General features: G+C 44.7%; 1 protein-coding gene across 1 annotated transcript in view; it reads left to right on the top strand.

The window, feature by feature from the left end:
- TBC1D30 (TBC1 domain family member 30) overlaps window positions 1-27,326 on the top strand; it is a 252,698-nt gene that overhangs the window by 114,454 nt on the left and 110,918 nt on the right. Inside the window, 1 exon segment of the mRNA XM_030216536.1 lies at window positions 10,995-11,120. Coding sequence (XP_030072396.1) covers window positions 10,995-11,120 — 126 coding nt within the window.

Below are 27,326 nucleotides of genomic sequence, written 5' to 3'. Positions count from 1 at the left end.
AGACCTAGGCAAAAGCACACTGACCCAGAGAGGCCCAACCCACACCAATGCAAAACCGTGAAACACTTGAAGCCAGTACACCCAAAGAGAGTTAGAGCAACTCAGGCGACACACCCACAGCTGCAGTGAAGAGACAATTAGCCCCATGCTGCTGGAAGCTGCCAGCACAGAGAGACAGAGCTAGGGTTACCATTCGTCCGGATTTCCCCGGACATGTCCTCTTTTTGAGGGCGCCGTGGGGAGTCCGGGCAGATTTCCGCATTTCCCTGATTTGTCCGGGTTTCGTCGGGACGAATGGTAACCCTACCGCGATCCTGTAACGCGGCCGTTGCCGAGAGGTCCACCGACTCCACCCTTCACTTACCATGAAAAACGGGTCGGTATCCTTCCCCTGTTCTTGCGCCCTCCCTGGCTCCAACAGTGTATAGCTGTCGCGTCCGTTATCAGCACTGCAGTCGGAAGCGTTGCTATGGGACACACGTCATCTCCTCGAAGCTCGAACGAGGCAGGGCAGCAAATCAATCCCCGATCCTAGCGGGGAGGGTGGTGGACAGGCAGTGCACAGTCTATGCATAGCACTGGGTTCCTGCTGGCACCTAGCGATGTCTGGAGCCGATCAGCGCTTCCTGGTGGTGGCCGGCACCAGAGCAGCAGCTCACGTCGATGACGAGCGGAGCAGCCAGGGCTTCTTCGAGGACAACGACTTCGTCTTCATGGTGCAGGTGCTGGAGCAGACGGTGGATGGAAGATGGAGCAGAGAGAGGGGGAGAGAGGGAGGCGGGCAGACTCTGGATGGAAGGGAGAGAAAGGACAGATGGTGGCTAGAAGGGGGGAAAGAGAGGACATATCCTGGATGGAAGGGAGCAAGAGGGAGAGCAGACCCTGGATGGATGGATGGGAGAGAAAGGGCCCATGGTAGATGGAAGGGGCAGAGAGAGAAAGGGCACATTCTGGTTGGAAGGGATCGGAAGGGCAGATGGAAGGGGGCAGAAACAGAGAGAGGACAGATCCTGGAGGAAAGGGAGAGGGTGGGATGGCAGACCATGGATGGATGAGAGAGAGACAGGGCAGATAGTGGATGGATTGGGCAGAGAAAGAAGGGGCAGACCCTGGATGGAAGACAGAGAAATGGCAGAGGATGGAAGAGCAGAGACAAAGAGGGCAGATCCAGGATGGAAGCAAGAGAGAAGGCATACAATGGTTGGAAGGGGGGGGAGGACAGACAGGGGCATACGGTGGATGGAATGGGCAGAGACAGAGCAGACACTGGATGGAAGGAAAAGAGGCGGCAGATAGTGGTTGGAAGGGGCAGACACTGGATGGAAGGGAAAGAGGCGGCAGATAGTGGTTGGAAGGGGCAGACACTGGATGGAAGGGAAAGAGGGCAGATGCTGGATGGAGGGGCAGAAAGAGAGAAGTCAGACACTGGATTGCAGGGGCAGGGAGGGAGAGAGAGAAGGCAGACACTGGATGGAAGGGGCAGATGGTGGATGGAAGGGGGAGAGTGAAGAGAAGATGAGGAAAGCAGAAACCAGTGACAGCAAAGGTAAATAAAAGATTTTTTTTTTTCTGCTCTAAGTTAAAGTACTATTGTAGCAGTGTTAATACATGTTTATAAATAGAAAATGGAAATAAGGTAATTTTTTATTGGACTAATTTTAATACATTTTGACTAACGTTCAGAGACCAAAACCCCCTTCCTCAGGTCAGGACAGGATACTGTAATAGCAATATACTGTATTGACCTGAGGAAGGAGGTTTTGGCCTCTGAATGCTAAATGTATTAGTCCAATAAAATGATATTGTCTTGTTTTCCTTATTTGTTTTATTTCTATTTGTTAATTTGTAAAGTGGGGATTGGTATTTGCTAGTTTTTTCAAATTTACATCTGCTATCTTCATATTTTGAACAGTACTAGGGGACATACATCACTATCACTGTTTCTGTGGTGTTGCATTGTATGCAGACTCTGCCTTCTTGGGGTTCAGTTTAATTTTTGTCTAAATATTTATATTGTTTATTTTATTTAAAATTTGCTATACTGCTAATGCTCACTAGCAGGTCTTGGCGTTCACAATGATTAAAACCAGTTTGTGGTTACTTATTCTATAGTGGATTAGGGTGTATCTGTGTCTGTGAAAAAGACATGGTTTTCTGTTGGCATTGACTATACAGGATCGATGATCTGTACTATTCTTGCTGGTTTAGTTTTACAATAGATGTTTGATGTTCTACTGCTCACTGCAATGTTTAAGATGCTGCCTTTTCCTAGGTACACTCTTGTGTGACTCGTAGAAGTTACTGCTTAAGATATGGTAGAATTGCAATGTAGGTCCTGAATGACATTTGTTGTGTTTTGTATTCTCAGTATGTATAATACTGGATTTTGGAGGGGGTGTTAAAAAATGATCGGCCCCGGGTGTCAAATACCCCAGGTACGCCACTGGGAATATGTGACAGGGCGAAATGAGGATTTGAAAGGGACGTGGTGTGGGTGGGGCAGGGGGCGTGGTGTGGGCGGGCGTGGGCGTGGCAGGGGGCGTGGCATGTGTCCTCTTTTTCAGAGGACAAAATATGGTAACCCTAGACAGAGCCAGCTCAGAAAGGACAGAGAAAGAAACAGAAGCCAGCTAAGAAGCTGACCCCCAGGAAAGAGGTAAGTTTGAGAGGGGTTCAGACCCCAATCATAACACAGTGCCTTCGATATGGTAGACCATAGAATATTACTACACATCCTAGAATACTTTGGAATTGGAGGTAACGTTCTTAACTGGTTTAGAGGCTTCCTGACCTCAAGATCATACCAGGTAACAACTAAAGAAGCCACATCAGCCCCATGGACACCGGAATGCGGAGTCCCCCAAGGATCTCCCCTCTCGCCAACCCTCTTTAACCTGATGATGATACCCTTAGCCAAGCTACTAGCCAACAAAAACCTGAACCCATACATATATATGCAGATGACGTCACGATATACATTCCCTTTAAACATGACCCTAAGGAAATCGCCAATGAGATCAACCAAAGCCTCCAAATAATGCACTCCTGGGCGGATGCATTTCAGTTAAAACTCAATGCAGAAAAAACACAATGCTTTATACTCGCCTCACAACACAACACAAATAAATTCTCTACCATAACCACACCAAACATTTCCCTTCCCGTCTCAAATACACTGAAAATTCTTGGAGTCACTCTTGACTGAAATCTCACACTTGATAATCACGTGAAGAGCACAGCTAAGAAAATGTTCCACTCCATGTGGAAACTTAAAAGAGTAAAGCCTTTCTTCCCGAGATCCATCTTTTGCAACCTGGTACAGTCAATGGTGCTAAGCCACCTGGACTATTGCAACGCACTCTACGCCGGCTGAACAGAACATCAAGAAACTTCAAACAGCCCAAAACACCGCAGCCAGACTCATATTTGGAAAGACAAAATATGAAAGTGCAAAACCCTTAAGAGAGAAACTACATTGGCTTCCACTTAAAGAACGAACCACATTCAAGATCTGTACGATTGTTCATAAAATCATCTACGGGAACGCTCCAAAGTATATGTCAGATCTCGTTGACTTACCTCTCAGAAATGTTAAAAGATCTTCCCGCATACTTCTCAACCTACACTTCCCAAGCTGCAAAGGATTAAAATACAAACTAACGCACGCTACCAGCTTTTCCTACCTGAGCACGCAGCTGTGGAATGCACTACCACTCATTTGAAAACAATTAACGAAATAACTAACTTTCGCAAATCTCTGAAAACCTATCTCTTCAATAAAGCCTATCATGAGAATACATAGCCTAACTACCATACTTCATCACACCACCATACTTAGAACGATGCCTCTGTATAACTGTATGCTTAGTCCTTCTATGTAATCCCAATCTCATTGTAATACCAAATGTATCCTTGATCTCATTGTAATACCAAATGTATCTTCTACCCTGGAATGGCGAATAGGTGGGAAAATGTGGGATACAAGTGCAATAAATAAAAAATGCATGCTAAACAGGGCTCAGCGCATTCATCGCCAATGATTAGCGGCCAGCAAGGCAAAATTTGGGTCGCTGGCTGCGGCAAACCCTAAGCTAGCGTCGAGCTGGCGTTAGGATTTGCAGATCATTGGGGAGGAATGGTGATCTCTGTCCAGCATGCAGTTGCATGCTGGCAGGCTCCCGTTGCCCCCCAAAGCAAATTTGCTAAGTGCCAACAGGGGGCTGGAGGTCCGGCGGACCTCCGGTCCCCCCGACGATCCCACCCCCAGGTTCAGGGAGAGCTGGAGATCCGGTGGGTCCCAAGCCCCCCAAAACCCCCAGCAAATGGTCCCTGGTGGTCTAGTGGCCGCCAGCCAAACCCCCTCCCACCCAGCTACCTCCCTCCTCCTACTAAGGTAGGGGGGCCGGGAGGGGGTTGTCTTTTTCGCTGGACCACCAGGGATCGTCAGATAACGCTGGGGAGGGGAGTTGGGGTGGGCTTGAGGTCCGCCGGACCTGCAGCCCCCCCCCCTGTCGCTCACTGGGTGGGAGGGTGGGAGGGGGTTTGGATGGTGGCCACTAGACCACCAGGGACTATTTGCTGGGGGTTTTGGGGGGGCTGGAGACCCACCGGATCTCCAGTCCCCGTTGCTCGGGGCAGGGGTCATCAGGGCCTGGTGGTCCCATGGACCTCCAGCCCCTGTGTTTGACAGGTTTGGGCTTTTGACAGCCCAGACCTGTCAAACAAGCGCGGGAGGATTGTGCTGAGTGCATACTCAGGCACAATTCGCCCGCACTTCTACCCCATGATCAGAGATAATTGCGCTGCTTAAATTTGCATGCATTATCTCTGATCATTGGTGCGGTAAAGCCCCGCACTGTTCCAGCGCTGTGTTAGAGCGCTGATTGGAACAGCGCGGGGCATTTGATCATCTGCCTATAGGTGATTTACCCTAAGAATATTTCTGGACCCTCCTTGAGGAGGTTCAGGGTGTGTGTACATCATTAATGGAAGGGAGAAAGGGATCAGGATTAGGGCTCCTGCTCTAGGTTTTTCACTCTTTCCCTCTTCCCCTTTCTCAGAGCATGACAGTACAGTTTGTTTAGTAGTCAGGCTTAGGGCTGTTGACTCCATGTTTCTGTGAGAAATGCTACATTTTGAGGCTAGTGCAGGCCTCTCAGGTTTCTCTCTGCTTCCATGGTAATCTTGCACTCTCTGTGCTGCCCTGGTGGCATTTGCTGTGTGTGTGTACTATTTACATCAAACTAGTTTTATTGAGGAGGGTGGCTGGCCTTTCAGCCTGAAGGTTTACAGGTTCAAGGCTGGTTTTATCCATCCTATTAGAAACTGTGGGCTCAGCTAGATTTTCAGTGAGGCATATTTTATTTCATTCTCTCTTCTTGCCTGGCCAAGTAGTTCTTACATGACTGGAACAGTTATCAGAACTCTACAGTACTAAAGATTGCCCTTCTCTCTCTCTCTCTCTCTCTCTCTCTCTCTCTCTCTCTCTCTGTACACTGATACTGGCCAAAACCTTGCATACTAGCCTCAGCTACCCCGGTATCTGCAGCGTACCCGGTACCTCTATTGCTTCTATGGTATTTTTGGCATCTTTTCATGGTATGGGGTACCTAAATTTCATGAGGAGTGGTCCAGGAGCTACTTCAGTGTAGAGGTAGCTTAATAGTCGTTGCAACCAGCTGAGAGTAAGCACAGAGCTCTAGGGGTACTGATTCACAACCCACTGCAGCTTGCTGTCTGTAGTGCGCAATGGTGCAACAGCCATATTCTGCTACACCATTTGTCTGTGGTTCTCAACTGCACTTGTTAGCTCCAATATGCAGCAGTTGTAGTGCACAGTCACACCAGCCAATTCTTGTCCCTATCTGTAAGAAGTTATCGCTGGCTTAGGCATCAGACCACTGATGTGGCTTCCAAGTCACATTTGGCAACATGCCTTTTGGAAGTAATCTTTGGACTGGAGAAGCTCTAGGGCAGTTGGGTAAAGACCTGAGGGACTTCCAAGTCTCGGAGATTGCCAGGGGACGGGTTTAAAGATGATTTTTAATCCGCTTGGTTTTGTCGTAGGTTTTGTGGGGCCAGGAAAACCACTTTCAGGGTTTCCACTTCCACTACGACAAGCCACCTGGCTGCTGGCAGAATGAGCTCTGTTTCAACTCCAGGTCAACCTATGCCTGCTGCATCTTCCAATGATGGAGTCTCAGTTCACTCCTCAGGCAGGACTCCTGTACTGGTTTCAGGAGGAGTGGACCAAGATTACCTCAGCTCAGATGTGTCTTAGTTTTTCTATTGCACAGTTACAACCTGGACTTCACTACAGATTTTTCTTGGAGTCTACATGCAAGCTCAAACACTGTCAGGCAGTTCTTGCCACCTTGCCAACGTTTCTTCCTTTAGGCACAGTTGAGTCTGTCCCTAGTTGCAATTGGGGAATGGGAAGTTGTTCCCTTTGCTTTGTAGTTCCAACCAGGGAGCTTCCTTCCAGCTGAGTTTGGACATCATAAGAGTCTAGGGTGTTTATGGTTCAGCTTTTCACAATGGGAACCTTGCATTGTGTAATAGTTCTGTCTGGTGGGGAGATTTTCTAGCCTCCCTGGACCTCAAGGAAACTTACTTTCATATTCCCAGTGCTCCTTGCTGCAGAGGGATCTTAGCGATTTATGACCATGTCATTCATCCTTTCCATGTTGCTGAGGACATTTTTGCAAGGTCATGGTGGCAGCTTTCCTTCGTGAGGATGGATTGCAGGTTCATCCATACTGCGTGACTGGCTGATTTTCAGCTCTCTCTATCAAGAGACTCTGCAAACTTCATCCAAGATACCTACTCATCTTCAGTCCTTAGGATTGGTAATCAGTGTCACCAAGAGTCAGTTGTTTCCCTCACAAATCTTGGCTTATCGGGGAGTGCTGTTCCATATAGTCTTGGGAAGTCCTTTCTTTCTTTTGCTCCTCAGCAACAGGTGCCAACCCAAGTCAGGTTTTACTTTCTCTACCAGGTCCAGGATATGGGAATAGGTTCAAGTTATGGGCACAAGGTTCTATTTTTTGGACATTCCCCCATGGGCCTGAGTCCGTATCAGACCACTTCAGGGGTTCCTTCTCTGCTTTGGTCCCCATCTCTATGGTTCCCTTCAAGCCAACTTAGTCTCAATGGGTGATTTCAACACAGCTTTCTGCTGCTATTTCAGTTCTGTCTCCATGAAGGTGGTTATCTGCAGCTTGTAGGCTGCTAGGCTGTGCCGTAGTTGGCGGCAACAGATTTCGGATCCCTTCCAGAAGGCAGACAGTCAACCGCCTTCTCACTTGCCAGATGTGGAGTCGAGTCCGGCTTATTTGCCTGTTTTCTTCTATGATTTTGTTTCGGACGTCAAGTAAACAGACGTTTTTGACAGTCACAGCCTGCCATTTGATGTGGTTGTGCTGCTGGGTGTTGAATGCAGCTTTTAACAATGGCAGGTTCAGCTCACTTTTCAGGCCAACTATTGTTTGAGGACTCCATGAAGTTGGTGGAAGACCTGGGTGACTTATAGACTCAGCGTCTTCCTGAGGACATGTCTACAGGTTCTTTTCGGTTGGGTCAGGCTCACCCTTATCTTTACGACACCAGGGCTATCGTCCTGGGTAGCCTAGTTTTCTTTAGCAATCCAGTCCAGGCAGGTTCTCGGAACTCCCGACTTCATCCGTTTGAGATCCTCTGGATTTCTACTGGTGACGGGCGCACAGTACTGTCTTTTCTGCATAGGTTTCTGCCTTCCATCCCTTTCCACCTTTTTCTCTTCCCGCTTCTTGGATGTTCACCATATACTCCTATACTATTTGGAAGTGACCAGCGAGTTCCGTTGGTCAACTCTTTGCTTCTTGCTTTGCTCGGGAATATAGGAAGGTACCATAAGAAGACTCGCCATTTTTAGATTGGCAGATGTGGGCATAGTGGTTTTGATGTCAGGAGGAGCAGACCTTCTGTAGAATAGGCGTCAGTCAGTGTGAAGCTGAAGAGCTGTTTCGCATAAGTGCCATTTTATTCAAAATCCTTTTAGGGGAGCAGCTTCTCCCCTTGCACCCCACCTAGCGATGTCTCTGCATAGTGGGGCAGTGCCTGGGATGACCCACTGAGCAGAGGTGACTTCCTACATAGCCTTATGCACTGCTAAAGACTGTAGCAGTCTTCTAGTGCTCACCATTTTAAGATTAGCAGATATAGTGGTGGCAGGATCAGAAGCAGACATATTCAGAACCTGGAGAGCCTTAGGTTTCTAGGAAGGTGGCGACTCCTTACGAAACACCCACGCTGCAGTAGGATCATCAGATTCCTGACCTGCTGAGCAGACATACCTCCCGGTATACCCTCATGTTGTCGTCTGGCTGGTCTCAAGAAAGGGAACCTGGATTCAAGTGCTGCAGTGGCTGTTGGCTGAGAGAGGCAATTTCTTCAGCTGGCCTCTGTATGGGACTGTCTCTCCTATTGTGGGTGGCAGTGCTTTCTTCCAGAGCGCAGTTGACTTCCTTTTCCTTGTCCTGTCTGGCTTTTGTGGCTGCCCTTTGCAGTTCGGCCACTTGGTCCACAGTCCTTCCCTTGCCAGGCTTTGCAGGCTTGGCTTGGCAGCGCTAGGCATTCCAGATTTGACGTGGCATCGCGTGTAACCGCGGCCTGTGGATTATTGCTGCAGTCTGCTGAGGTTGTAGTACCCCGCCCCACTTGAGGACTGCTTTGGTACATCCCACAAGTATCTGGATTGATCTGTGGGATGCTATGGAAGGTAAAATTAGTTCTTACCTGATAATTTTCTTTCCATTAGCCCCAACAGATCAATCCAGAGGCTCGCCCTTTGTTGTTCTGGGTTGAGTGTTTTCTTCTAGTTGCCTCAGTTTCATCAGATTCCTTCATTTTGATTTTTGGCTACAAAAAAAAAAAGCAAAACAAATCAAAACATAAAGGAAACCTCCTGTTACCCTCCTGCAGGAGTGGTTGAGGAGCTTACATGGGTTTTATGCAGGCAGGAGAGGACTTCTTCTTCCACTGCTTTGGTATCGACAATACTGAAGTTAAGGTGACTGCACAAGACCACATATAGTAAACCTCTGAAGTTCTCTCTATCTCCACCTGCTGGTAGAGGGACATAACCCACAAGTCTCTGGATTGATCTGTTGGGACTAACGGAAAGAAAATTATCAGGTAAGAACTAATTTTACCGTTATTGTTATTAGTTGTGTGTGTCCTAGTAGTTTATCACTGTGTATCCCGTGTGAAGTAGAACTAAGGTCAGCTGAATAAAGACACAATCTTATTTTGGAGTGCTACATAGCAGTGGCGTAGCTACGTGGGGCCTGAGGGGGCCCGGGCCCCCGCAGATTCGCCCCTGGCCCCCTGCCGACGACCCCCCTCCCGCCACCAACCCTCCCCCACCATCGCCGCCAGCCCCGCTACCGCATGATTTACCTTGATTGCTGGCGGGGATGCCCAAACCCCGCCAGCCAAGAGTGTTCTTCAGCGCTGGAGTTAGTAAACTCCGGCGCCTTCATTCAAGAAAGTTCGTCTGAAGGATCAGCTCAGCTGGTTTTGACGCCTTACGTCCTGCACCGTGCATGTAGCCCCGTGCAGGACGTAAATGCGTCAAAACCAGCTGATCCTTCAGACAAACTTCCTTGAATGAAGGCGTCGGAGTTTACTAACTCCAGCGCTGAAGAACACTCTTGGCTGGCGGGGTTTGGGCATCCCCGCCAGCAATCAAGGTAAATCATGCGGTAGCGGGGCTGGCGGCGATGGTGGGGGAGGGTTGGTGGCGGGAGGGGGGGGAGTTTAAGAGTGTCGGCGCGATCGAGCGGGGGAAGGGGGGTTGCCGGAGGGGGGGAGGCGGCTTAACAGTGCCCCCCCATCTCGGGCTCTGGCCCCCCCTCATGGCAAGGTCTGGCTACGCCCCTGCTACATAGATACTATTTATACATCTTTTTCTACTATCTAGTTTTGAATACTGTTATTTCCCTCACAGAGCAACCTTTGAAGAATATTGTCTTAAAGTGGATCATAACAGTTCCTAACTTTGGGTGCTATTTACTGAATCTGGTTCTTGGTGCCTTCTGTTTAGGCTGCACACTAACTGGAATATACTTTCCATGCTTGTTCTCTCTGCCCATGCCCTGCCTAGTTATGCTTCCTAACACAAAATGTCATTAACATGTGAATTAGTGCATACTAATTGTAAAAATAATTCAAAAGCAGTTCCAATTCACATTTTAAGTGCCTAATGCACTTTAGTTAAAAAAAAGCCCTTAATTGCTTAAAAAAATTAATTCCTGTGTTGTTTGAAGGCATTAGTTGACAGAGAGAATTTTTCCTCTTTAGGCTTAAGTTTAAAGGAAGATCATATCTTACAATTTTATTGTATGCTTTATAACTGGCATGATTTTAAGTGGTTTTAAAGAATGCATTTTATCTCCATCAGATATTCATTAGATCATATCTATTTACAGTTGGGAATAGGGGCTTGATCAGTCTTGTCAGATGCCATATAGTTCAGTAGACTTAGAAGATAGTGTGTTAGACATGCATATTCACTCATTGGCAAAGAAATGGGGCCACACAGGAGCACCATTGTGTTCAAGTATGCCAACATTATTGAAAGAGCAGAAACTGGCTAAAGTATCAGAAAATCCCTCTATGCTTGGTGCTCAGAGATAGAGGGGAAATTTAATGTGTATTCTAGGATTTTTCTAAACTTGCTAAAAACCCTAAATACATTATTAAGCATAACTATTGGAGGTGATGGATAGTGGTAGCTGGAATCTACGTCCCATAAAACAGACATGTGAAGCCACAGCTTCTTTAGAGCAATCTGGAGTTACTGTGATGAATTTCTTTTATCTGAAGCTGCTTCGTGATTTGCACCAACACATTGCAGTTTTAAGTCTATCCTATAGAAGCATAATGGCATGTGTTCTGTTTCAGAGTGAATTAAAACCATTAATTAAATTGTTACAATGTATTTTCTTTTTTAGGTATGGCTTACTCTAGCAGATAATTATTTGCACAGTATTTCAATTGACTGGGATAAAACTATGCGGTTCACTTTCAATGACCGAAGTAATCCTGATGATGACTCAATGGGTATTCAGATAGTAAAAGTAAGTTCTATAGTATTTATTTATTTGTTTACTTCCTTCAGAGTACTTGATGTACTGCCATAACCCACAATGTGCCTGTAGGCCAGTATTCTTTAGTGCAGTGGTGAGCCCTGGAGACCTGAGGTGTGGCCCTCATCATTCTGGCTTTTTTTCTGCTGTGCTCTCAATCATGAGCTTGGATAGAGAAAGTGGGAAGTGGAAGGGAGGAAGAGGCATGTGCTTGACGGACAAGGGATTTCTCAATAGATAAAAAGAATGTATTTGGAAATGCTCACCTCTTCGAGGATATACCCAATAAAAAGTGAATCTGCCCTACGACTCTATTCTATAACTTACACGCTTAAATCATGGGAGGGGCATGGGCAGGTCAGAGGCATTTCCAGAAATTAGGCGCAGTGTTAAAGAACACCTGCTTTTGTTCCTGCCATCAGAATAAGGCATACGGTCTTTAGATGTTTTGTTCTTCCTCATTGCAGATTTGACTATCAAAAAAACATGAGACAATTGTTGCTTGCCATGTCCTAAAACTTCCTATACTCAATATTTATTATCTGAATTTTGTTTAGTTGGTCTAACTGAATTAGGAGTTGACCAAATGGATATGTACAGATCTTGAAATATTTCATCTATAGGGAGCCGCAATACTCTCCTTATGAAGGTCATATAATGGACATATAATAACCCTTCCTCTTTACGATTCCCTAATGTGTCTGTATACACGAACCTTATTCTACCACAACATTACTGTATTTGTTCATACCGGAATTGGCGAATGCCTTTACGGTACTATGTAAGCCACATTGAGCCTGCAAATAGGTGGGAAAATGTGGGATACAAATGTAACAAATAAATAAATTGACTGAGTTAGAATTTACTAGTGCAGTTCTTGCCTAGTTTAGCTCTTAAAAAAAAACCTTATCAAGTCTCCAAGGATGAAAAATCCTCCTTTTGCTTGGTGTCCACCTCGTGGTGTTCCCCAGAACTCTCTTTGGTTTACTATTTATATGAGCTCATTAGGTTGCTTAAATTTGGGAGAAGGGGAGTCCCTGTACTCAATATGTGGATGATATCTTTGTATTGGTTTCTATCATTTGGACTTGGAAAGGTTTTCTATTAAGATAAAGAACTGTATTGGTAAGATTAGAAACTGTTCTTTATGAAACTTAAGACAGACAAAACCAAAACTCTCTGATTTCGTATTAATTCCAAACTCTTTTCCAGTGAGTGATGGAGTTCCATTATCAGTGGATAAAATTTCAAAAGTTTTTTGGTAATTTTATTGTATTCTTCCCTAAGTATGGAGCCTCAAATTAACAATTTAAGAAAGCATTTTCAAACTTGAACAACTCCAACTAATTTAATATATTTTACAGTGGTAGCCCAGTTGTTGATTTTATTACAACTGGACTATTGCAATTTTCTTTATTCGGGCATTTTAACAAATTAATAAAAAGAATCCAACTAATGGAAAATACAATTGCACAATTAATATTTTAAATGAAAAGGTATGACCATGTGACTTTTTTATTGGTGCAACTTCATTGGCTGCTGATAAAAACCCGTAAATATGTTGCCTGGTTTCTGAAATCTTAGGATCGTCTTCTAAAAGCCTGACCTATTCCTTAGGGGTACCAACTTTGGGTCATACTCTGCATATAGTGGACCCTTGTCTTTAATGTTTTCTCACAGTGAAAGGCTTGAAACTTAGATGATCTTGAAGAGAATTTTTTTTTCATTGAGTAAAAATTTGGAATTCTTTACCTCAAGTAATATGCTTAGTTCTTTCATATATTAGTTTCTGACATATTTGTTCTGTAATATGATAATGAATTATTATGTATTATCTCTTTTTATTGTATGATCCTGATATTTTTTTGCTATTAATCGGCCTCTTATACGTGTTACCCTACTCTGGATGTGTTTTTTGGGGATAAAATGGGCTATAAAAGCCAAAGATAAGGCAGCTTCCTATGGGCTAGTCAGAACTAGGGCTAGGCTCCGGAGCCTTGAGCCTTCATTTACAACTACTCGGGGGCTTCTCCCCCTTTTTATTTATATATCCTCTCCCACATTACTTTAGTCTAGTCTTTGCCAGGAACAAACTGGCCAGGTACAGGGCTCCTTCTAGAGCCCTGCAATCATGGACACTAAGTCTACGCTCAAGGAATCACCATTATAAAATGACTGACTGTTTCTGTATCAGAGACCCTGAATGCTGCCTCCGTGACAACCTTTTCAAACCCAGGGAACAGATCTCCTTAGCTGGGAATTGAACCTATCCCTCTGTGGTTGTGCATGACACAGCCACTGGACCCACTCTAGCACTATATGCATTCTTCTTATAAAGTGAAGCAAGACATTGTGTATTCATTTCACCCTAGACAATGAAATCTAATTAGTATATTTGCAACATTAAAGACTTTCACTAAAGTCTTTACTTGTTCCTCATTTATTGATTACATTTCTGATTTGCTAAATGCTGCTGTTGATCATTCCTAACAATTTCTGTGCCATATTAAGGTAGCACAACAGTATGATTATTTCTCTGTTCAATTCAAATTTTAAAACACATAAATATTTTGATGTACCTATTAAATGATCTCTGGGTATATGTGCACTGGCTCTGTGAAATTTTGCTGTGATTTCTATCTAGGCCCTTTCTTCCTGCAAACAAATATATTTCCTCTTGGGGAAGTTCTTCATTATTGTGCAATGCTGAATTTGTGCAGAATTCCCCATATCAACAGAATGCACAGAATTCTGCCTTTCCCGCACATATATTCTCTCTCAACTGTTTACTCTTAAAAGGGGCACTAAGCAAGATGTCGTTTATTCCCCCTGCTTTTTAACCTGGCCCTGGAACCTTTAGCCTTGGTCGATGATATACTGGCATATTCCTCCCTGGAATCTCTCCTGCATTTACTTAATGTGATAAATTCTTTTTCCCAGATTTGTGGTTATAAAATTAACTGGTCCAAGTCATCTGTGATGCCTCTTAACACCTCATATCCTAAAACATCATCTAGATTCCTTTCCTTTCTCTTAGGAACCACATAAATTAAAATAGTTAGGCATTTGGTATGCTAATACTGTAGACAAATCTATGAAAATGAATAATGAAAATATTATTAATCTTACAAAGTCAGTATTGGAATCTTGGTCTCCTTTTTGCCTCTCCTGATGGGGAAGGGTGGAGGCTATCAAGATGGTCCTAGCATCTAAACTGAACTATATATTTGGTATGACCCCTTCTCTTCCCAATAAATTATTTTTAAAAATTGACACACTGACCAGTTTATTTGGAAACACAAGCCTCTGTGAATAGCTTTAAAGAAATTGAAATTCTCTAAAGACAAAGGTGGAATAAACTTACCTGACTTCTAGATTTTTCTTCTGTCCTTTAGATTCTATGAGCCCTCTTATGGTTTCAAAACACCACTGTTCAGGATAGCCCAAGATGGATTCATTTTGAGTCCTCTTTATTAGCCCCATATCCTCTTCACTTACTCCCCTTCATTGTGTAACCAAGTACCTCTAGGTGCAGCCAAGGATAGAACAATCTCCACCAGCCACAGGCTCCTGGTACAGTCAAGGAATAATGTCCACCCGCAACTTCAGTCTTAAAGACTTTATTCCATGCAGGTTTCTAGTAGACCTGAGACACAGTTCCAACAGCAGCATTCGCATTCAATCTTAACCACATATAAGCCACCTGAAAGTGTGTGGCAAATAGTCCCCTTTAAGCAGTAGGCTATCAGCACATATCTGGATTCAATACAGGCTCACAGTCAGCTCCAGTCTGGGCTCTTTATCCAGTGCACAATAAACAGTAGTTCAGTTCCAAACAGAAGCAGTTCTTTCAATTCATCATCACAGTTACATCACAAAGCAGCAGTTTCTACCTTCTACTCTCTACTTTTGGGACTTCCTCACACCCAAGGGATTTCAGCCTGCTTCAGTACTTTAGGACCTCTCTTACCAACGGGTTTTCAGGCTGCAGCTGCTTCTCTCTTTCTGCTTCTCCCCTGGGACTCCTTCCCACCTGCCTAATCAATCCCTGGCTTCTGCTCTCACAACCATTAGCTTCCCCCACACCCATACCAGCTGAGTTGAGCATTAGACTAATGACGAACTCCTGCACACAGGGTTTCTTATCTCTCTTTTTCCCTGGTGGCAGCCAATCTACACATCCTGCCAGCTTACACCCATGTCTTCCCTTATTGCAGTTAGGAGTCCAATCCGGATTCCTCATCTCACCCCCTGGCTCCTTGGCCTGCAGTGCCTTCTAGAACTTGTTTTTCAAACTGACACTGCCTTAACCCAACTATCCTGGATATGACTTTATCACAATGGATAAATTTCCCAAGAATAATTCCCATCACCTACTCAAAGGTACATCATGCTCCCACAATGAGTTTTGCAGATATACTAATGTTCTGCTTCTCTTACTCATATTTGGAATAACTCTTCTATTGACTTGCCTGTTTTACACTTATAGCACAACAATCTTAACCAAAAAAACAAGAATAAAAATAGCAGAGAAACATCAGGGAACACACAAAAAAATCCCACCTCCTGAATAATGCATTACCCCACCCCCCACAACCAAAACCCCCAAAATCTTAACTATCAAAATATTGCTTAAACAACCAGACCATCATTAATTTCTTAAATCTTAGAGGCAATCTCTCTATCCGCAAATCAAGTGGCAAAGAATTCTACAGAGAAGGTGCCACCACACAAAGGGGGATTTTTACTAAGGCACACTCATGTTTTTAGTGCGCGCTAAAATTGGTCGCATGCTAAACATTAGAGACACCCATAGGAATGCATTGGCATCTCCTCCAGAGGGAAAAGAAAAAAAAGTGTTCTATAGTGACATCACTCTGGAACAACAGCTGAGCAAGCTGAGACCTGGTTGCCTTGGCGACAGCTTGCTGGTCAGTTGAAAGTTGGGCAGAAACAGATGACGAGAGTATATGTATTTATGAGTGTGAGAGTGGCCAGAAGGAGTGGATGTGTGTGGTTGGAGCTGGTAAGGGTTGATTAGGAAAAGGGAATTTTACTCAGTAATTGAATTTAGGAAGTGAGTGGGAGGGATAAGGGAGAGACAGGAGAGAGGCTGCAGGAGAAAGGTTGTGTTTTTGGCATGCTCTGTGCAAGAGAGTGAGGGAATGGTGTTAAAGTTATTTTGAAAGGTGTTTGGGTGAAAGTAAATGAATGGGAACTAGTTTAGGGGTGGTTTGAAGGTGGGTGTGACTAAGTGATGTCATTGTGAGCGAGGGGTATGAAAATTAAGAGAGTGTGCCTGGAGTGAGAGGGGAATAGAGTTGGGGATGATTTTGGGTAAAGGGAGAGAGTGGGTTTTAACGGAAAAACAGCTACAAATCCTGATTGTGAGCGGAATGTGGGGTTTATAGTGACTGGGTGAGTAATTGAGGAAGGGAATGTTGCGAGACCGACTGTTTCTGATTGAATAGATTGCGAAGTCGGGGTAAACGCTTCCTCCAGCTTTACCAGAATAGGGACATTCAGTGAGAATTAGATTTTTAAGATAGAAATGCTTTATTTAGTTTTGTTTAAGTTATTTATCTGGCCACAGTAATGTAATATCACTAAAGTCCCTCAGTTAAGATTCCTGAAGCGTGAAAGGAAGGCAGGGTTTTGCTTCCTAGTTTGATTTTATTGTTAGAGAGGTGTAGTGTAACCCATATAGGGTTAAATTATTTTACCTGGGATGCCTCTGAGGGTGAGCTCCGGGGTGGTGCGGTGTACGCTGTCACGTGGGTGGCGTTAGCGGCAGCTGGGGAGATCTTCGGCCACGTTGATTGCAGCGGCACATTTTGTTTTTTAGGATGAAGGGGAAGGCTGGGAGGGCTGGAGAGGCCTGATTGGCCGCCCTGTGTAAGCGTCTGACGTCGACGTTATGACGTCAGAAGCATTTGAGACGCCGGGGCCAGGGAATCCCCGTTTCTTAAAGGGAACCGGCTCTTTTAGGTTACAGAGCCGGTTCTGAGCGGAGATGGGAACCCAGCGTGGAACAGAGTAAGAAGGGGGAAGTGCTCCGGTGCACTTCTCCGGTGTTTTTTATTTTCTAAATGTGTTGGCGGGCGTGCTGTTGGGTGGCACGCGCTGAGGGGAAGCCACGAGGAGGGAGAGAAGCAGCTGATGGCACGAGCCAGATGCTGGCTTGTGCCAGGGAGTGCAGCAGGCGCATGCAGAAGAAAACTTAAAAATAAACACAGTTAATTGCTAAATGAGGTAAGGAAAATGTATTCAAATATGTGTAAAGTGCTGTATATTGCTGAAAATGTCATAATTTAATGTAAAGTGTATGTTTATAGGGGATTGCAAAGTGTTAGGTTAGTGCAGGGGCTCATGCTGGGCTTGTGCCATATATGACATACTTAAGTTCTAAACGGCTTGTGTGGCAGTTGGGAGGTAAGCTAAAGGCTGTGCAGACCTGTAAAAGTGGTCTCTGCGCAATTCAGCCAAGAAATACATTAAATTGAGTTTTTAGAGGTTTGGGTAATCAATTAAAAATATTGGTGTGTGTCTGCAGTGGGAAAACTTAATTTTAAAAGCCGCTCGCGTGTTGTCAGGAGGCTTTAGGCAAGTGATTTTGGTTTGGATGGGAAAGCTGTTGCCTGAATCTTAATTTAACTTCATATGTTAGAAGTGTCTTTGATAAATAAAATATTTGGGCGCAGTACCAGTCTGGCTCACTAATAGAAGTGAACTTGTAAGGAACTGGTGTGAGTTTCAAAATACTTCTGTGAGGGGTTATCTGCCTTGTGACAAAGTTTAACTAAATAATCACCCCAGTAATTGTGAGCTTCATCAATTTAAGGAAGAGGGGAAAAAATCTCATGATTATAATACCCCTGTCTCTGAAAGAGCGGTGACCTGCTGCAGAGAAAGAAAAAAAAATCAACACATAGGATTTAATAATCCTAGTGCTTATATTAAATTGTGATACATTTTGGGGGATTTATTGGTTTGGGAGGGTTTAGATAGGGATGTTCAATCATATTTTATTTTACCTGGGAATAGCTAGATAGGGAAAGGAATAATTATAATGAGCCACTGCATATTAATATGAGTGGACTGGATAGAAAAGGTTTAAGGTTTTTCTTATTAAGTTGGTTACAGCTTAGAGTAGTAGGTCCTTCGGAGGAGTTCCAGTTCCTGCCTGCAGTATACCCGCTATCATCTTGAAAAGAAAAACAGCACGGTACCGGTACCCAACAATAAAAGAGAGAGAGATTCATACAAAAGTGCTAGAGAGGAGTATCCTTTAATATATCAGCCAGAATCAACCGGGCCCTGTTTAAAAACATTGACTTATAATACTTACCTTATTTTCCTTGAAGAAGTTCCTGCAAAAGAAAACACAAAACAAAGAATCAGCTCTTACAGTTGTTGAGAATTTAAGAAATACTGTACTGTTGTGTTATATATATATATATATATATAGAAAATTTTGTTATATTAGTAAAATATACTTATCTAATTTGTCTTTGCGATTTGGTGATGTGAGCCATGATATACCTATAAGAAGAAAAGGGAGAAAAAAAACGCAAACTATACTTACCTGCTTGAGGGATGAGGGACCTGAAAAAGAAATAATAACAAAGAATCAATTCTTATAGAAGAGGGGAATGTTTAGACAAAATTTTAAGATTAAATGCATATTTAGTTAATGAATTTTGCTAAAGTCAAATTATACTTATCTGATAAAAGTTGAAGAAGTTGATCTGTTGAGTTGATGATGTACTAAAAAAAATATTGAATTCGTTAAACGGATTTGAACCTTACACATACCCATAACCTAAATAAAAAAAAATAATTTATTAAATTATCAATGTAAATAACATTTGTTTTCCTGAGTTACAATAAAATATATAACCAATTTAGTTTCATTCCTCTCCCCGTTTTAGAAACAGGGAGACGTGGCTAGTGTTAATGTCTGTACCTTAACCCTGTCCGATACACTATATTTTGCCTGAGGTATTCTAAGGGTATTGTAGGGTGAAGTATCATGCCCAGGGTGAGGTCACAGTTACAGTAGGAAGAAGAGAAGAGCCGCCAAGGAGTACCGGTGCGAACTCAGTTCATCTAAGGGCCCCCATGCAAGAAAGTCTACTGCGCTGCAAATACCATCACAGCTAAGTAACGTGGAGCACATCAAAGATAACAGAGACTGAAGTGGGGTGGGGAGTGTAAAAGAGAGGAGCAAGTACTAAGTATGCTTACCAGGTTCCTTGTTGATGGTTTACAATGTTATTCTGTGTATTGTTAAGCACTGAGTAGCAACCAGGTTGTTAATCATTGGTACAAACCAAACAACTAGTAGGGTATAACTGTTTATTTCCTGTTATATGAAGTCAAGTGTATTACTATTAAAAGTTTTATCATTTAATTGAGAGAGAATCTAGCGTGTCTATTCCGAAATCAGGTAAAATCCCTACAATTAGATTATTTTCCTCACCTATCCTTTGAGGGTAGGTGACGTGGTTAGTTTTTGTTGCTTGCTCTTCATTCCTGTGTGCTGGTTTCCGAGAAGTTGCCACGACTACTAACATCTGGCTTCCCGGAATCCTGCTCCTACATAACATCATCCACAGGTGTGAGTGGGGCAAAGCTACAGTAAGCAACCAAAGACACTTTATATGCTTCCTGTGTTAAAGCCAACGGAACCTGTCTCCATCTCCTTTCAGCCCAACACAGACCATCTCCTGTCTCCTTACCACACCCTTATAGTGGGAGAATTCTGCACAAGAAAATTATTGTGCAGAATTTTCAATTTTTTTGTGCAGAAATTCCCCCAGGAGTATATATTGTATCATATGAGTGGCAAGAGCAAACACGACATTGGAAGAGTATTAAAGAAGGTTGAATTTCTGTTTTGAAAACCTTTAGAAATGTTTGCGCACCAACACTCTGGTAAATCATAGCTTATGGGCAGAAAATGTTTTGTTTTGTTTTTAATTTGTTGCCTAGTAATTTGTCAGGTGCTGTTTTGTGAAAAGCTGTGGCCACAGAATTTATTTTTCTTAATTCAGACTTTTGAGTTATACAAAATGTTTTCTTTTTTATTCCTGATGAATAGCTTCATCCAGAATGCCCCTGTAATAAGGCTCATATTTTGTTTGGCAAATTAAAAGATGATAGGCTGCTTTGTAGCAAGTGTTAATTTAATACTGTACACTTCCATCAGTCATATCTATGACAAGCATACATTGCATATAAAATTTGATTATAGATTTGGATTTAATTACCTTTCCTGAGTAGAGCGGTGTAGTAGCCGTATTAGTCCACTTTTAAAGGTAATCAATAGAAATAAAACATGGAAAAGAAAATAAGATGAAACCTTTTTTATTGGACATAACTTAATACATTTCTTGATTAGCTTTTGAAGGTTGCCCTTCTTCATCAGATCGGAATGATTAAATATTTTGACACCCACCAGACAGGACTTAACAAAGATTGGGTTTTCTAGCCTATTATAAACCATAAAATTGTGCTCTTTTGTCACCCTCCTATCTCCATGCATATCTCCCTGTCCCTCATCCACCCGACTCTTCCTGTCTCTCAGCTATCCACCCCCATCCTGTTAGACTGTCACTGAAGTGCTTTGACGTTTCACTTATATATACTGTCATCTACCAACATTTGCTTATTTCCGATCTGACGAAGAAGGGCTATCTCCCTGTCACTCATCCACACGACTCTCCCTGCCTCTCACCTAACCCACCCTCATCCTGTTAGACTGTCACTGAAATGCTTTGATGTTTCACTTATATATACTGTCATCTACCAACATTTGCTTATTTCCGATCTGGCGAAGAAGGGCAACTTTTGAAAGCTAATCAAGAAATGTATTACCTTTTTTATTGGACATATCTTATTTTCTTTTTTATGTTTTATTTTGTTTTATTTCTATTAATTACCTTTCCAAATCTGAGCTCAATAAAAGTTAAAATTAGGTGCAGTAAATAGTTCCGTGCCCTAGAGGGTGTACAGTGTGATTTGCCAAGGGACATCATTGAAAGAAGTGAAATTTACACCTCGGTTTCTCTGGTTCACAGCCCACTGCTCTGTCCACTTCCCCATGCAAGTACCATTGACTTGGACATTAGCAATAGAGATGACATGTTGATGAAGGGTGATCAGATGTTTTGAACATTTAGTTCTGCACCATGGTACAGAATAGAAAATTCTTGCTTTAAAAGTAAATAACGGAGGAAGTAATGTCACCCAACTGGAAGCTGCTTAAGCTAGGAGCTCCGTGGAGCCTATACTCGCATTGATTCCTCATCTGTGTTAAAATGGCTCACTAGATCTCCAGTTTATTCTGTGATACTCCCCGATGGTGTCCACCTGCGATGACAAGCAAAAGAAACTTACTAAGCTGCAAAATTTCTCCCACGCTGCTATGGTATGGGGCCGTCAAGACTCGCGCAGTATGGCAGCGGAATCAGAGACTCACCAGTCCTATCACCCCTTGCATGAGGGCAGCAGTTCTATAGCCAGTGGTGATGATCAAAAGTGTCATTGTTTCAACTATAGAAAATTACAGGCCTGACTCCAAGATTTAAAGCCTGATATAGCTGGAGTCCATGCATAGCTGGGACAGAAGCTTGAGGAGCATTAGGAGCTGATAGGGCTGGATAAAAAAATGGATTATCTTAAGCACAGAAGCTCTCTTCTTGAAAATGAAGTAGAAGATTTGGAAGATCGCAGCAGGTGCTGCTGCCTCTGCTTTAGAGGCATACCAGAGATGGTGGCCAATTCCTTGAAGGTGATGTAACATGTTGCAGCAGAGCTGTTGGCGGAGGATCCAGAAGGGACTGTGATAGAGCACATAGAGCAGGGAATGCCTCTCACCCCCACCATCCAAGAGACATTATCACTTGTTTCCACCGCTATACAGATCAAGAACGACGCTAGTCCTGTGTGAGGCACAAAGGTAAACTGTGAAGACACTTTTATGACATTTAAATTTTCCAGGGCTTAGGTCCGATGCTTCTGCATACGACTGCGAGAGGAGGGCCTTCCCCTTTGTGCTGTTTTTTTTCAGCAGAGGCTAAAACATTTTAGGTACCAAGAAATCAACAGGGCAGTCTGTCTGCAAACACCAAGATGGCAAACAGAAAAGAAGCAGAATAGACAAAATTAAAAGTCCAGATAGTGTATTGAAAACGCCCAACACGGGCCATGCTTCACCTATACATGGGCTGCGTCAGGGGCAGATACACTGTGTGATTAACACTGCCATTGTGTGGTTTATGTGGTTATACTGTGGTGCTGATATCTGACTCTTGTAGTGCACACCACTTTGGGATGAGTCCAGTTTTAAGCAGTATCTGCCCCTGACACAGCCTATATGTGGGCGAAACATGGCCCATGTTGAGCGCTTTGAATAAACTTTGGACTTTTTTTTTTTTTTGTCTGCTCTGCTTCTTTTCTGTTAAACATTTTTGGTATGTACCTTGGAGGAGGCACAGAGGGCCCTGGAAGAAGCCAGTTGGGCTGCTGGCACTTCTGTAAATTCTCTGTGACTCTTTTGGCAGAGGGTGTCCTACAGCAGGCAGGGCCGTGCCTAGGGTCTCTGGCGCCCCCCTGCAGACTATCAGTTGGCGCCCCCCCCCCCCCCCCCCCCCCCCGGTGAAAATGATCGCTCACCACTTGCTACACTGACAGGAATTGTCAGCAATATTCTTAGAAACAAATTGCTATACATTGCAAAATAAGATAGCAGATGTAAATTCTCAAAGTAGACATATTCCAAACGCTAAAATGAAAATAAAATGATTTTTTTCTACCTTTGTTGTCTGGTGACTTTCTTTTTCCGATCATGCTGGCCCAGTATCTGAGTCTGCTGCTATCTGTCCTCTTAACTCCATTTCCAGGGCTTCCTTTCCATTTATTTCTTTACTTTCCTCCTTTCTTCTTCATTTCTTGCTCTAGATCCATTTCCAGCAATTTCTTCTCTCTCCCTGGGTCCTGTCCTCCCATCCATGTCCATCCTTGTCCCTCTCTGCCCTTCCCTCCTCCATCCATAGCCAGCAATCCTCCTCCCCCTCCCCTCCATTTCCAGCAAATTGTCCTCTCCGTGGGCCCCCATGTCCATCCTTGTCCCTCTCTGCCCTTCCCTCCTCCATCCATAGCCAGCAATCCTCCTCTCTCCCCTCCCCTCCATTTCCAGCAAATTGTCCTCTCCCTGGGCCCCCATGTCCATCCTTGTCCCCCTCTGCCCTTCCCTCCTCCATCCATAGCCAGCAATCCTCCTCTCTCCCCTCCCCTCCATTTCCAGCAAATTGTCCTCTCCGTGGGCCCCCATGTCCATCCTTGTCCCCCTCTGCCCTTCCCTCCTCCATCCATAGCCAGCAATCCTCCTCCCCTCCCCTCCATTTCCAGCAATTTGTCCTCTCCCTGGGCCCCCATGTCCATCCTTGTCCCCCTCTGCCCTTCCCTCCTCCATCCATAGCCAGCAATCCTCCTCTCTCCCCTCCCCTCCATTTCCAGCAAATTGTCCTCTCCGTGGGCCCCCATGTCCATCCTTGTCCCTCTCTGCCCTTCCCTCCTCCATCCATAGCCAGCAATCCTCCTCTCTCCCCTCCCCTCCATTTCCAGCAAATTGTCCTCTCCGTGGGCCCCCATGTCCATCCTTGTCCCTCTCTGCCCTTCCCTCCTCCATCCATAACCAGCAATCCTCCTCTCTCTCCCTTCCCCTCATTTTCCAGCAAATTGTCCTCTCCCTTCACGCGATTCGCGAACCGCTTAGCACTGCTTAAAAAAAAAATTACACATCAGCAGGAACAGGCTGCTTCAGCCAATCCCAGGGGCCTTCCTTCAGCGTGTTCCGGCCAAGGGCTGAAGGAAGGCTCCTGGGATTGGCTGAAGCAGCCTGTTCCTGCTGACGTGTAAATTTTTTTTTTAAGCAGTGCTAAGCGGCAGCGCGGTTCGCAAATCGCGTGAAGGGGGGGGGGGGGACGACGCGACGGCAACGAAGAGGAGAAACAAGAGAAGTGCTGCGTGTGCCGGTAAGCTGCTCAAAGGCACAGGGGACGCCGTCAACACTGCCAGGTGGGGACCGGAGCCGGTTTTAAAGGTCATGGTTGGGCTGGGGAGGCTTAGCCTCCCCAAGCCTCTTATACGGGGCGCCTATGCCTCTGCTCTTTCCTCCGCACCCTGGGGCCTTTAAATCTTTTACTTCCGGTCGCAGCAGCGTCAGTGAAAGCGGAGCGCTGCCGACATCTCCCTTCGCGCTCTTGGTTCCCTCAGTGTCCGCCTTCTTCTAGAAGGCGGGACACTGAGGGAACCAATGAGTGCAAGGGAAGGGAGACGTCGGCAGCGCTTTCACTGACGCTGCTGCGACCAGGTAAAAGATTTAAAGGCCTCGGCGGCGCGGGGCGAGAGTAAGCACCGCGGCGGCGCCCTCCAGAGGTGGGCGCCCCCCTGCGGCGCTTACCCCGCTTACCGCATCGGCACGGCCCTGACAGCAGGGAAGGGGGGGGGGGGCTTAAAAGAAGATCGAATGGAGGCTGGAATGACAACTGCGACCTACAACCCACAACATGAGAACTGATGGTTGATTACTGCATCAGAGTTTGCTTTCCAGTGAAATTTAATTGAGACTATGGGTGTTTGCATGCTTTGGGGATTTGAGGAATGTGTTTGCAGACTTGAGTTAGTGGAATAGTTGCTGCATGGAGTATGATTATAGGGTTTATATTGAAATTTGGGGGGCTGAGGAAAGGGGAAGGTGATAGAGGACTGTACTGCTTTATTTCATAATGGAAATGGGTTATGGCCTGCTGCAGACAAGCATAGTAATCAGTTACAGCTGTCAGTGATCAGATAAGTTGCAGATACAGCAGGTTCCAGACCCCACTCTGTGCATCTTAGATGCTGGTTGGAACAGAGCAAAAGGAAATAAAGTGTATCAAACTATAAAAGCACAGTAAATATTGTATGCTCTGCGCTTAAGGGGGCTTTGTTGGCAACAGGCAATGGGAAAATGCATAGCTATGGTAAAAAAAAAAAAATTGTCATCAGGCTTTTAACAGCAGCACAAGATTGGGAGTGAGGTGGATGAGTTCCCCCCCCCCCCCCCCCCCCAGCCCTTTTCATAGCAGTGCCTAGCTGTTCTCAGCAGATAAAGAAGGTATGTGAAAACTTGTTGTTCTGTGCTAGCCTGGGACAGTATCTTGTTTCCCCTGTGCCAGTCTACAAGCTTTTCAGTACAAATATGTAGCTTAAAAAGATGCTGGCCAATGTTCAGCTGGTGGCAGTCAGCGTTTTCTTAAACACTGACTGCCACGGGTAGAATTAGTCCCTGATATTCAATGCTGGGCTACCTCTGGACACTGGCATTGAATATGTGAGTCTGACTGTCCAAGAAATTGCTGCTGGGATTTATGCAGGTCCCAGCTGATGTTCAGTTGTGACCTGCTTAAGGGTATCAGTCAGATACACCCTCCCATTGTTCCAATTTTCCCCTCTTCCCCCAACTCTTCCCCCTCCCCGCCCCAATCAACACTAAAATCCCACCTACCCATTGTGCTAAGTACCATGTGACCCCATAGGTATAAAATAGCACATTCTAAATGCTGCATGTCCTATGTGCACTAGTGTATGCTAAGTTTTAGTAAAAGGGCCCCTAAAACCAGAAATATGTAGATAAAAATTAACCTTGAACCCCAAGAAGCCAGACTCCTCATGCAGCACAACACCAGAGAAGTAGAAAGAGATGCATTTTCTCCTGTACTATACAAAATACAAAAATAGCAGATCATAATTCCCAAAACTGACATATTCCAATTACTAAATTATTATTATTTATTGCATTTGTACCCCACATTTTCCCACCTATTTGCAGGCTCAATGTGGCTTACAGAGTATTGTTATGACAAAGTCATGACAGGATATTGGATACAATCAAAAGTAAGCAGAAGATGGTAAATAAAATTAGTTTTCTACTTTTGTTGTCTGATCTCATTGTGCTAATCTTATTGGTCAGTCTCTACTTCTTCTTTCCACTGTCCTCTTAGCTTGTTGTTCAGGCCTTCCTGTACATTTGCTGTTTTTTTTCACTCTCATTTTCTTCACTTCCTCCTCTGCATTCGTCTTCGACATTGATCTTTGATGCTTAGCTTTTGCCTCTCAATCTACTGAAATTTCAGCCCTTTCTCAACATCCAATCTTTGAGGTCCCTCTTACTGCTTCTGTCTATAGCTTTCTATCTCTTTCTTTCTCCTGTGTCCAGCAACTCCACTCTCTTCTCTTTCTGTCCCCTTCTCATCATGTTCACCAATCTCCACTTCCATCTCCCTCTGTGCATAGGGGCCAACTATATGGGTGCTGAACACCCCCAATATTGAGCAAGTAGGTATGTGAGCTTTGAGCACCTGTGACTTTTGGGCACTGGCGTTTGAGCACCAGACATTTGGATGCCCAAACAGCAGCATCAAAAATTCCTCTTTCTACTTCCTCACACTGACCTCCGGTACTGTTTGGCAGGGCCCGTGGCCGCTTGCTGCTTTGGCTGGGTGGTCCTTGGAGCAGAAGTGAGATGCAGGCTGCCCTAGGAGGTGCCTGACAGGGAGGATGGAGCAGGCTTCTTGAAGAACCATGCTCCCTCATATGCACTGTCTGGAGCAGCCCTCATCTCCCTTTTACTTCAAGAACTTCAGGCCAAAGCAGTGAGCCGCCTCCGCCAACCAGTACCAGAGGTCAGTGTGGTAGAGAATTAGAAAAGAGGGATTTTAGGTCATCCCTGCATCCTGAAGAAGGTGCAGGAGGGTCAGGAAGAAGAGTGCTGAATCATAGGTTCAAGAGTCAGTTGGAGTAGGCTGTCTTTTCACCGCTTTGATGGGATGTACTCGGAGGAAAGGCCAGATGGAATTTGGTCCTCTATCAGTGCCAGGTACTGGAGCAGTGCAGGCCAGGTGAAGTGGATAATGCCGAGAGCAGGGCCACTGAATATAGAGTGGGAGCATGAAGTACCGCTTTAGCGGTGGCTGGTGAACCTTGCAGGATCCAAAGCCGGAAGGCTTAATGGCAGACTCAGTGGTGGATAGAACCACCTCCATTACCCATCTGGGTCTGAGAGCTGGCAGTGGCTAAATGACCCATCAATCCAAAGCCAAAGGGTTTAGTGGCAGGCTCGGTGGTGGGTAGAACTGCACCTCCATTACC

This window comes from Microcaecilia unicolor, chromosome 10 (assembly GCF_901765095.1).
Source record: "Microcaecilia unicolor chromosome 10, aMicUni1.1, whole genome shotgun sequence".
Classification (NCBI taxonomy): Eukaryota; Metazoa; Chordata; class Amphibia; order Gymnophiona; family Siphonopidae; genus Microcaecilia; species Microcaecilia unicolor.
The sequence above is the reverse complement of the archived record's forward strand: the minus strand, read 5'-3'. Positions and strand labels throughout refer to the sequence as shown.